Below are 12828 nucleotides of genomic sequence, written 5' to 3'. Positions count from 1 at the left end.
GACAAAAGTCTATAAAATTTAAACCAAAAAATGGGAAATGCTTGAAATAGTTGAATGATGAAACATTGGAACAGTCGTAGGTGTGTTATTCTTTACCGACAGTCGGTAATAATAAAAAGGGGGGCGAACATAGTGAAAGGGTAGTATAGTAAAGTGGGGCCTCGATAAATTCTGGTTACAAAAGACGCGACCTGCAGGACTGAGTATTTTTTCAAGTTGCCAGCCCGAACAGCTTGACCGTATCACACGAGAATTAGACTTTACACGGAAAAGCTTCTACCGCGTAATTGAATCGCAAAATGAAAGTTTCACTATTCGAAAAGTTCCCCGAATTCCATGTTGGATTCCAGTACCGTTTCCGGAATTTAATATAATGCGACATACGTACGTAGAGTAGAATCGGATCTGTCTAAAGTGAGGCAATCGATACAACAACTGAAATGCAGCGTTGATCGTTGGTGGTACTTATGAAAATGGACCTGTGCCGTAAAAATTCCAATGATGTTATTTAGTGATATTTACGTCTTGAGGTTAGATCGAAGAGAAATTTATTACCCTTATCGAAGGTCGATCAATAATAGCGGTTCTCATGAATTATTTAAATCACGTTCCGGTTAAGAATGTTATATGACGAATGGAATAATCCTAAGTTCATTTATTTACCCACAAGCATTTCTCACTCATCGTCAACTAGAAGGGGGAAAAATTGAATGAGAACCATTGTTACACTACGTCTGGCAAATATCATAACTAAATTTGTCGTTTTTAACGAAAACTATTGAATTTTTAAATATTCATCAACTTTCCAATGCTTTTCGGACAATTTTGTTCAAAACTTTGTCGCAGAATGGTCATCATAGGTTACTACCAGATTATTTGCGAACACGTCTTATGTGGGTCATAACCTAAAAGAAATTTAAACATCAACATAATGTGATGAATTTATTAGTTACTAAAACGGTTATAGATTAGTTGCCAATTTCCATACTTCTGTGAATGGAAATACAGAAAAGCTTAACGTAAGTGACTTACAATCAGTCTAAGCACACAATATATGTTCAATAAATGAATAATTACACGCAGATACAGTTTCGCACGGTCACGTAGTACACCTACCTTTACCGACCGAGCAAACTCACCCTTTTCCTTCTTATATTAAATAAACAAACGAACGGAAATGATTCAAATTTCGACGGTGCATCGCTCTTTTGTGACGGAATTCAGGAAAGTTACTAATATTCCGAAAATCATCACAGAAATTGTCTAGTTTTTTGACACGTGTTAACTATTCCTGCATTTCAGGGGCCAAAAACTGCATTGCTGAGACTCTTTGCGCAATTCCGGTAAGAATGAGGATTAAAATGAGTTATCGTGAGACTGTTCTCATGCAATACTCAGGTCGCTAGATGAGAACTAGGAATTGCAATAATTTCGTAAATAAAAGATGCTCTCGGTCGGTAAAAGCAGGAGTACTACATGACCTTAAAGTAGATCGTTTGCACTCACGGTGAGGATGAATTTACAAGGGTGAGACGAAGTACTTAGTTACCTCGATTAGCTCTCAGGACCCGCTCCATGACATCGCGACGCTCTGAGGACCTCCCCTTCTCCTTTTGATGTGCAGCATCTAAGAGAAAAATCGATTTTTTGCCTCTTTCAGCTATATTGTTACGTATCACGCAAGATGAATTCTATTTATTACATTATTGGCTCGTGTCTCAGACAGTTACTAATTTACTATAACGATCAAAGTGATAAATCTGACGCTTGATAGGCGCTAGTTTCTGAAGTACGTGTTACTCGGATAATGAAAAAGAATATTCTCTTTGTACAAACACAAGACTTCAATTCCAAAGCATATACATAATTTTTTGCGAGCATTTAATTACTACCGGCAATAGCCTCCATTATTAAGTTATAAACTAATGTCTCACCGATTCAAATTTCGAAATTTTTCTGGACAATACCTTAATGCAAGGGTACATTGTTATTTGAAAGGGAAACCCCAGTGAAATTAAATATTGTCTATTTCATCAATTTGATATAATTTTGCGGTACTTCAAGCGTTAAGTTATAGTTTTGGAATTCGCCACGATTATAGATAGGTAAGCAAAAATTTGGACCAAGGAAACTTTAGTTACGAAATACTTTTGTAACAATAGTTAGAAAAAGTTCAGATACAAATTTTCACAACATTAGTTTCAGGTGAGAATGAATAAATAAAATGCGTGAGACAAAAATTAAATTTTCGTATCAATTTTGTCTTGAAAAAATTTTTTTATAGATTTATCCTAGAATTTTAGTATTACGGTTTTCGGGGTCGCTGAATCCGAATCTGAAATCGGATTTCCAAAATTCAAAATAGTGGATCCAATATGGCGGACACAAGTTCGAAAAATATTTTGATTTGAGATTTGGATTCAGCGACCTCAAAAACTATTACATACGCACTTTCGTCGAAATCGAACTATTTCTCGTGTGAAATTCAAAATGAACGAGTTATTGAGTCAATCCACGATGTCGGCTGAATCCCGAAAACCGAAATGTAGACTGCCAGTGACCCCCCCCCCCCCCCCCCCTCTCAATTTTTTCCATGTCAAATCCTAATTCGACTGAGCTAATATTGAAATCCTTTATACTTCTTGATCTCACTGTTTCCTGGACAGATTTTTAGACGATTGTATAATACTTTAAAAAAGATGTGTGCATATTTCATGAATGAGATGAAGAAACTTTTAATAATATATATGTTTAACGTGCCACTCTCATCACGCACTTCTGTAATATTCATAGCTAGATTTTTATTCCTTTTATCTAAAAGCCTTTTTATTTCATTACAATAAACAAGCTCGGTTAAACGAAGATTTTATACAAACAAGAAGAGTAGTAAAAATTAATTGGTCATGTGTATTTATAGTGCACTCTGGAACAGCGTCTCTATTGAAAGCGGCCCTATTGAGAGAGTGCACTGAATTGTTTAAATTTGTTGCATGTTATTGATGAAATCGAGATTAGATACGCGAAACATATTTTTTTGCGATCATCTTTCGTTATTTTTTAACGTCTCAAGGGGTCACGTGATGGAAAATGAAATGTTACGTTTATCAATCAACCCCAACTCATACTTATTAGGTTTATCAACTTTATTACATCTCAAAATCAACCTACTTGGTGCAAGACTCGACAAAGTCTATTGTTGAGGAAAAATAAAAATTGAACGAGATATGTCAGGAATTGGGTTTACATTAGATGAACGTGTAACCAAACCAATCTGCTTTATTCAATTGAAACTCTGATTGTAAAGCGACACTCTCAATGCAATAGCCTTAAGATTGATGATAAAAAATTTCGTCTAGACAAAGCTTGCGATTACAATTTACACGAAATAAAGTGGCTTTGAAATTACTAAATTTAGCCCATTAGTTAATCCGAATTATGACTTTGAGCTCTCTGAGTGGTTTTGCGTGTCTAGCTAAGCGCGGAAATGATATGAATAGCGAGACTGAATCAATAATGCACGAAGAAATCTCAGGGAAATGTCCATAACTTTGTCTAATCTTTTGACTATTACTTTCACTTTCGAAACTAAACGCATTTGACGACTTATCTAATATTCTATCGTTTCCCGCAACGCAACGTCTTCTATCATTATTATGCGTATTAGACCTCGGAGAATTTGGAATAAGAAATTCAGGGTTTCTATGTCTTAAGTTCAAAAAGTCTGAGCAAATCAATCCAAAATTTTCGAAGTTGTTGGCGCATAACCTAATATAAGTTTTCCCTTCCCATATAATTCTTGACATATTTTGTAAAACATTCTCGTACTTATATATATATATATATATATACATGCATTCAGAATTACATTAAATAACTTAAATTATTTCACTGTCAAATAATTTTGAAAACTTTCACGCCAGTGAATGCGAGTAATTTTATATGTTTTTTTATTCAATACAAGTGATTTTTATTATACGAATACAAGTAACATCGAATTGAATTAATACTTTTCGTGAGTTCAATATAAAATAAATCGTCTTTCCTTAGTATTCATCAGAGCTCTGAATGCATATGGAAAGCACGAGATAAGTCTGTAGAATTAGTATTTTGGAACGAAACATGTATTTCATTTCTCTCAGCAGTATGCCTCTCATAATCATTCAACTATGACGTCACTCTCGCTTGCTCAATGATCTTTTGATGGATATAAACTGTTCAATCCATATTTTATTCTCACCATATAAACCCTATCCCATTGATATGAATCGATTTTAAATGCTTTACTGAAAAACCTATTCTTTTTCCTCTGAAATACTTTGAATAAATTTATTTATTTAAAAAAATTTTAGTTATGTAGAAATTATCTTTTTTCAATTTTTCTATAATACTTTTTCATTTTGTTGCCAAATCCTATCAGTTTCAGATTTTTCATCTTGCTGTTTCCGAGGTCATTGCGGAAGTCATACCGACAGACTCTTCCCTTTTCATGATGATAAAAAATATCGCGAAGGAAACTGTTTTTCCGGTTTGGTTCTCAAAGAATCGTTAAAAAGTGCTAACCTTTGGTGTACATTTCGTTAGCTACCGAGATTTCAAAAAAAAGTGATGAATTTTTCAGTATCACAAGTTTCGTTATTGTCAAGTTCTTCAACAGAATTTAGATACTGATTTGAGAAGAGTCGTAGTCATATATTGAAAGGATTCTTTGAAAATGTCCAGCGCTTCCCTCACAAACAGGCAACCGAAGTTTTTTTTATAGCTTGGGTCTTTACTGCAATAAACCGGCTTAATCAACAGCTAACGCGGACTCTGGGAACAAAGTTGAGCAGCGCTGTTTGGGAGACGTGGTGGAAAATTAGATGATTTGTAAAAGTCATAAAAATCTTCAACAAATTATGACACGATCATTTGGCGGTACGTTGGATCGCACACGGCCCCATTAAAATGACAAAATAGTCTGAGAACCAGATTCCCGGTGGATCCTACATTATTTTCGCAGGCAAATAAGGTCAGAGTCTGAACGAGGTTGGAAACTGTCCCAAGAGATTCCAACCGGAGGATTTCGCAAAGCTATGGAGATTCCGCACTTGATCTCTGACCAATGGCAAACCGCAGTTGGCTTCGTTGGATATGTTGAATGTTTGATTTATGCACAAGTAGTCGTTAGTCGATTGCAATTTTGAGGTACTATAGACGAATTCCAAGGGTTTCAATGGATTTTACTATGATCAGACAACTTGGAGAAGGAGAAGGCAAACATGGTTATCGTACCAAGTTAATATAGACTCCGATCGGTGATGATAAGCCTACAGACACCTGTTTAAGGTGCTTATAAAGAAGCGTCGTACACCTCGAAAACGCGGGGAAGCAAAACTCCTATACCGCTCAAGCGACCAGAGTGAAACTTGGGCAGTTAATGCCTTATTTTGGCAAAAAGTGGAGCGTCTTTTTACTTTTTCAAAATTTTGAAAAAAAATGTACAGTTGGTTACCAGCCACAGAAATTGGCCAAATTTTCACAGTTGCACTGAATGGATCGACCTATCCGGTATGATGCCACTCGGCGGTGATGAAACACACATTTTGAGCCCAGTCGCATGAGATTTGATGGTGAAATGACGAAATGGCAGCTGATCTGGTTTCCGATTACGAAGAACACAGAAATCTCATTTTGGTGACATTTGTTACCGACCTTTCATGCATGCCGTTAATTTTTTACCGACATTACACGCATACATTACTGGCATGCGCGTAATGTCGGTAACAAATGTCGCCAAAATGGGATTTCGGTGTTCTTCGTAATCGAAAACCAGATCAGCTGCCATTTCGTCATTTCACCATCAAATCTCATGGGACTGGGCTCAAAATGTGTGTTTCATCACCGCCGAGTGGCATCATACCGGATAGGTCGATCCATTCAGTGCAACTGTGAAAATTTGGCCAATTTCTGTGGATGGTAACTAGTCTGTAAAATTTTTTTTTTAATTTTGCACAAGTCTTTTTACAAAGACGCTCCACTTTTTGCCAAAATAAGGCATTAACTGCCCAGGTTTCACTCCGATCGCTTGAGCGGTATAGAAGTTTTGCATCCCCGCGTTTTCGAGGTGTGCAACGGGTCTTTATAAGCACCTTAAGTGTTATTCAACCCCCGACCTCCCTGGGTAGAATAAACTAGGGTGGTATTAATGAAAATTGGATTGAAAAAATTGATTTAAAAACTCAACAAAAGTTGTTTGTAGTCTTGTAAAACAATATTCATAGTTGTTAAGTGAAGTAGAGCAAGAGCTGATATATATCTGAGATCATTTCACGATGGAAGATCCAAGTAAACCGATTCCTCCAACAAAAAAGAACACAAAGATGGTTTCGAAACTACGACGAACGTGAAATGTTGATTAATGTTTAGGAATATCTTGAACAAGGAGCGTGGAGCTAGTAAAATCCATCATTCATCTTAATGCTTGAGATGAGAAGAGCCAGTCGAACTAAGGCATTCAACAGAAATTCACTGCACCTCTTCTATTGCAGGTTTCATCAGGATCAGAAACGAAAGGAACATGTGTTGCCATTATACTTAATACGATTGGGCCCTTTGTGCTCTTCGGTTCACCTTAACCCAATACTGAAGCCAATAGTAACTCAACCCCTTTATTGAATGATGGATAGAGAGGTGAAGTGAATCTCTTAAGAAATAATGTTCTTAGACCTGTTCATGTTCTCACGTTATGGTAGTTATATTGAGTTCGGATTATTCCGAGCTGGTTTTTGTGTCTGATGGCTTATTGTGCTTAAAGGATCTATCGTAGAACATGATAAACGCTACTTTACTTCACGTTATCTTATTTGGGCCTGTTGAATTTTGTGGAGTGTGATGGGAATATTCGATCACTTAATTCAAATATTGCATCGATTTGAATTGGGAGATAAAATCGTTTCATCAACCATTAAAAAAAGATTTCAACCTTCTCTTTTGAGAATACTGGGTAAATAATCTAATCTGATTATTGGTATGGTAATTGGTATACAAATGGAAGGGAAAAATGTTATCGAGTTTTTGAAGCAGCTGCTGCCATTATTAAAGCAGAATTTCTCGATACATTTTTAAATAATGTTATCACGAGACAGAGCAAATTTTGAATTCAAACAACCGAGGAAAAATGTACTTCCATTGTTCACGCTATTCTTACTGCGAGTAAACAGCGATCTTTTCATACAGAAATACCATAATCTCGTATTACTATAGGAGTTGCAGTTCCTCGATTATCCTTAATAATTCGTATATTTTATTGTTATTACAGATAAGCAGTAAAGTTAATATTGATACAAAAAGTCTCTCCGTGTGGAAAGTCACGCATGAACTGAAACGTGCGGATCCACAAGGAATCGAGGTTTCAGGCTATTTTACTATTTCAACGAAGTTCTGTGAGGTCTAATTACTTACTGGAGAAAAATTATGTCAAGATTTATCAGACTCGATTCTGCATCAGTATATCACGATTTTGAGCACTTTTTTGAAATCATGTGATTTTTTTTGCCAAAAACACTCGCTAGCTCCGATTTATTTTTTCTCTCATTTGAAGTTTGTTGTCAATTTTTTAAAATTGTATTCCCTTTTAGATTGAATGGTAACTTGTTTCTGAGATATGTACTTGCCAATAGTATGTGACTCACATTCCTCTCAAATCAATCATGAAATTTTGTTGAAACATTTTTTTTGGCCAGGTAATATATCCGTGTCAATAATCAGAATTGAATTGAATATTTGAAAATTTTGAGATCTGAATATTTTCGTCATCGTTTCAAAATGAAATGAGAATGATTAATACTAGAAGATTTTTTTTGAACGCTAATTGTTCTTATCCCATTTTTGAGCAATAACGAAAAATGATTATTTTGAAGTTTGAAGAGTGTAGAAAAATTTCACAGATAAAAAAATATATTACTTTTCGTGCTTCGCCTTAATTTTATGATTTTTGAACTCGTGACACCCCTAAAAATGAAACTAATAATTCAAAACTTTGAGGTCATATTTTGGGTGAAAAAAACCAAAATCTTTTGGAAATAAAAATTCGAAGGAGTCAGGCCGATCACTCTGTGATTTAACTCAGAATGCCCCGTATGTACTTAAAAGATATCTGCAAATATCTCGAATGTGGCTTTAGATCAAAGATTAATATAAAGTGTATTTCACGTTCTCCAAATTATAAAATACAAATGCAAATGTAGAATCTTAATTATAGGATGATTTTTACGTGGTATTTACAGCGAAGATACTCTGGGGTCAATTTGACCCCGACTTGCAGCGTAAGGGTTAAATTATATAGCTATTACATACCGATTTAATCTTCACGAAAACATTACTTTCCGTCTAGAGCACACAAAGATTGCAATTCTGCAAGCCAAATTCTTTTCAATGAGAGCTTGATTGAAAATTAATTCTTCCCTTGATAAAGGCAATAAAAATTTCGCTATTATATTACTAAATTTGGTCCAACTAAATTATGATATTTTCTGAAAATACTGCCTAATTTGAAATATATAATTACTAAAAATTTATGCCGTGGTACTTTGATAAATTTAATATGTGTGTAATATTGTTGCAAACGAAGCAAAGCGAAGGTTATACATATTTTATGTTTGTGGCCTTCCTTTTCTATATTTTAAAACGCAATTCAAGGTCCTCACTCATCAAGTCAAATACTCATTACTACTCTCGTGATGTCGACAATTTGTTTTTCTCTATCACTGTGACAAATTACACATGATTTAGTCTAATAATTACTTTTAACAACACTGTTTTTCAAACACATTAGATTTTGTTGATTAAAAATCCTGAAATTCAACTGAGATTGAACTTTGCAACATTAATGTAACGAAGTATTTTTAGGAAAACTTATGAACCAAAGTTTCGATCGATCAAGCGTGATCAAGAATTCAAATCTTTACTCAATCTGGATTGTAATTTGCAATACGTAGCCTCATTTCGTGCTTTTATAGCTTGCAAAGTTTTAGTTACTCCATTGGATCTTACGATTAGAGCTTTTAATTAAGCCTGATCGACGAAAATTTTAAATACATGAAACCTTATCGTATCGTCACTTTTATAAGATTGTTTGAAATTTGAAATCTGAAATCACAGGCACATAATTTATTTGCATCGAGAATTTTTTTCTACCATTATCGTATTCCTGTCAGTCAGACCGTTTGCATGAAGGATTCCATACAAACTCGATCAAGTTTTTTTGAACCCACAGACTTGAATTTGGTCGAATCTTTCTTGTAAAACCGTAATTTTTCTCCGTTGTTCATGTTTTCATGCGATGCTTTTTCAGTTATGAATACTCAAACAGGTTTGCTAAGAAGGCAAAAATAGTTGAGAATTTTATTGAGATTTTACAATTATGTTTGAGCCTTGATTTAACGAAGGCCAAAAAATTGGAAGAAAAATTGATTCCACTTTGAAACCGATGAACAAAATCAATGCTATAAAAATTTATCAAGAATTCAAAGAATTTAAAAAAATTAACCAAAATACTTGAATATTCGTAACACAAAAATCATTGCATGAAAAAATGAAAAATAAGAAATTGAGGTTTTACAAAACCCATTCTCGCCTGAAAAAGTTTCAGCCAAATTAAAAAAGGTGAGATCAATGCCGGGTCAAGATCGGGCTGAACGCTCTCCAGATACATTAAATTATTTGCAAACAAATCTCGATGCAACCGCTTGAATGAGTCTTAAAAGCGTCAGAATAATTACGAACGATCCAATTAGACAGGATCGAAACGTATTTATAATTCATTGTACCTGCTTATTCTCAAATTACAATTTGTAAAATAAGTAGTCGAGTGTCATTTTTCCCTATTAAAAAACAGTCGTTCTTTGTAAATCTGTGCAGGTGAGGGACCGCATGGCAGGTGAAGGGATCGAGCCGCTGGAGGAGGAAATCCCTCGTGACGATGTTATAGGAAGATTATATTGTCGATATCCAATAACGCCATCAACAATTCCCTGAACAACTATTTAGAAGAAAGTTGACAGCTGGTTGAACGCGAGCAACGAATGTCTAAGTTGCGACAGAAATTTTCTCTAGCAATACAAAGAAGCCTGGGAATAAAGAGAAGCAAATTATGATGGGTGTACCAGTGATTCGACCATTATGGGCCCCGCTTCCTTACCAGAAGTTTAAGCTCTCTTCCTTACGATGCATCCACCGAGGCAATTGCTTTCCGAAGTAATTGTACCGTCGAGAGGTGTGTGAATATTCGCTTACGTATTGCCATTACTTGGGCATAAGTAGTTTGTTGTAAAAGAAATTGATTCTTATGGAAATGAGCGCGTCTCCAAGTTTGAATTTATGGGAGTGAGGAGTGCGGGAAAACTCTGGCATTGTAAACGAAAAAAGTTCCTTTCTAAAAATTTAATTTAAAAAAATTCTTTATCCGTATAGTGGGACAGAATTTTAACGTTATTATAGAAACAAATTTCGAAGTTCTTGTGATCGATCGCTAAATAAATAATTCATATTAAGTAAGAATTTTCTTGTAGGACGAATGGCGTGATATACTGTTCCGAAATTTTTTTTTGTTCAATAATCGACTGTCGAGTACTCGTGTATAAATAAGTACCGTAAACTGTGTGAATTAATGAAGTGTATTTACATAAACGATCGTTTGTGTAAGAAGAGAAGAAAACTGTAAACTATTGTGAGATCAGTAACGTAATAACAATTAGATATCGACATTATTTGTACTGGATTCAAATTCTATAAATTTTTCTTTACGAATATACGAATATACACATACATATATATGTAGATATAATACTACTAATACGATATTCAGAATATTATCTCGCGACGAATACTCGAATAACGAAATATTTCTTTACCTTACTGTAAATATTTATACAAGGAATATCGAATCTCAGTACGTTGAAGAGTAAAAAAAAGAAAGAAAGAAAAAAATGAAATAAATATTCTGTTTCAATGACCAACACTTTTGTATAAAACTAAGTTATAGCCATCATCGTTTAAAATTGTTAATTTACGTAAGAAGCATGAAAAATTATTATTCAAACTGCACCAAATCGCCTGAATTAGTTGATTTTATTATTTACTTGAACACTGTTTGAATTTGAATTTTAAAACGAAATGAACGACGTAAAATAGATAGAAAAAATGTACATGAGGTACCTGATAACCAGCATAGACAATTTCACCAGAGCTTTGCACGAAATAAATTGACGATTGGCTGCAGTAATAAGTAATGCTAGTGAAAATGCCATGCAGCTACGTTTAACCAAACACGACGGGTACAAATGAGTTGACACAAGCCATTTTCTTCCGACCTTAATTAAACGTTTTCCTTACTCGGTCAAATTAACATCGACTCTTAATTCATGCCTAAAAATATGTTTAAGATAAAAGTAATAATGTGTTCGTTCAGTTTCTATACTGATTCAAATTTTACCATAGTTTACTTTAAATTAGGTTTACGATAATTGGGTGAACTATTCCTTCATCAACAGCATATAAATCCGTACATCGTAAATGTACCTATCATGTCAAAAATAAAAGTTTACTGATTTCTATTTCACGAATTTATCCACATTTCGTATCTTACCATTCTTATCATCTCTACAAGCTCACAGGTGGTAAAATAAAAGAGGAAAAACCGACGCGGGTATGTATTATATTGTACGTGTGGTTTAATGATACATTTTATCAATTTTTGTAAGGAATTGATTAACGGTCGATTCAATTCTGTGCAAAAAAAATCAAAAAAATCATTGCAGCTCTGCATGAAGATCACCGATATGCACTTATAAACATTAAAAGATACTCGGTGCCATGGATTTTCATCTACAGAAAATTGACTTGAGTCGTTTTATAGAAATTAGAATTAAAATTGGTATTTTAAAGGGTAGATTTTTAACAATTATGTAACAGAACGAAAGTGTTAATTAAATTCTTGTTCATTGGGAGTTCGTTATAGGTGGTTCGCTACAAGGCTACAATTAAATCATATAAGTTGAACCAAATACCTCAAAGCTCTCACATCCTGGCAGAAACAAATTTCATTGTTACCGCATCTTCATACTTTCTTTGGTAGGAAAAATTCTAGACTGGAACATATCCGCTCAGTACTCCGTGACTACGTGTCCTTTATTCATAACAGAGGTACAGAAGATCTTTGGTGAAATTTCAACTGGTCCTGACAAGAAGAATATCAGACTTTCCTTTCCGATCAAGGATTCTGTTGAAACTCTTGGGGGTATTTTTTTGCCCACAAATGTTGAACCTTTGATGTGTAGTCTCATCCACTGAGCCGTTTCTAACTGAGGTTAAAATTGATTAAATTAGTAGTTTAGTGAGTGGAATACCCTGATAAATGAAACTTGTTGTGTATTTTTGCCTGAAATATTAATTTTTAGAATCCTCTCTCGAAATTACGAGGACTGGTTGTCATGGGTTTATGTGTAAACCGTTGAGTAGTTTAAATTTGTTTAGATATCTGAAAGAGCAGTGCATTTTCAAGTTTTGTTTCCCACCAATTTAGCGAAGTAATTATCAATCTGCCATTACAAGATTCATTTCTTAAAAATTTCGAATCGATTTGGAATATTTTGTGAAATGATCGGTTTATTGAAAAGAAAGTGTAACTAGTCAGCTGAGGGTGAATGACAATCGTTATACAGATTTTTCATCTATTTCTTTTACTGAGGTACGGGTTTTGAGGTTATATTTATCGAATTATCTAATTATCAATTAATTTTATATTTTATAGATCCTAGTTGATTAGCGGGTACTTTTTAACATCGGGACGAT

The 12828-nt window shown here is 34.4% G+C and overlaps 1 protein-coding gene across 1 annotated transcript in view; it reads left to right on the top strand.

The window, feature by feature from the left end:
* The window catches only part of LOC124406706 (dipeptidase 1), a 121490-nt gene extending 111067 nt beyond the window's left edge, over nt 1–10423 (top strand). The window contains exon 10 of the mRNA XM_046882276.1: nt 9898–10423. Within this exon, the coding sequence (XP_046738232.1) occupies nt 9898–10014 (117 nt within the window). The 3' untranslated portion in view covers nt 10015–10423. The remainder of the gene's footprint in view (nt 1–9897) is intronic.
* Nucleotides 10424–12828: the final 2405 nt, after the last annotated feature.

Source organism: Diprion similis, chromosome 1, assembly GCF_021155765.1.
Source record: "Diprion similis isolate iyDipSimi1 chromosome 1, iyDipSimi1.1, whole genome shotgun sequence".
Lineage (NCBI taxonomy): Eukaryota > Metazoa > Arthropoda > Insecta > Hymenoptera > Diprionidae > Diprion > Diprion similis.
This window is presented reverse-complemented; position numbering and strand designations above follow the sequence as displayed.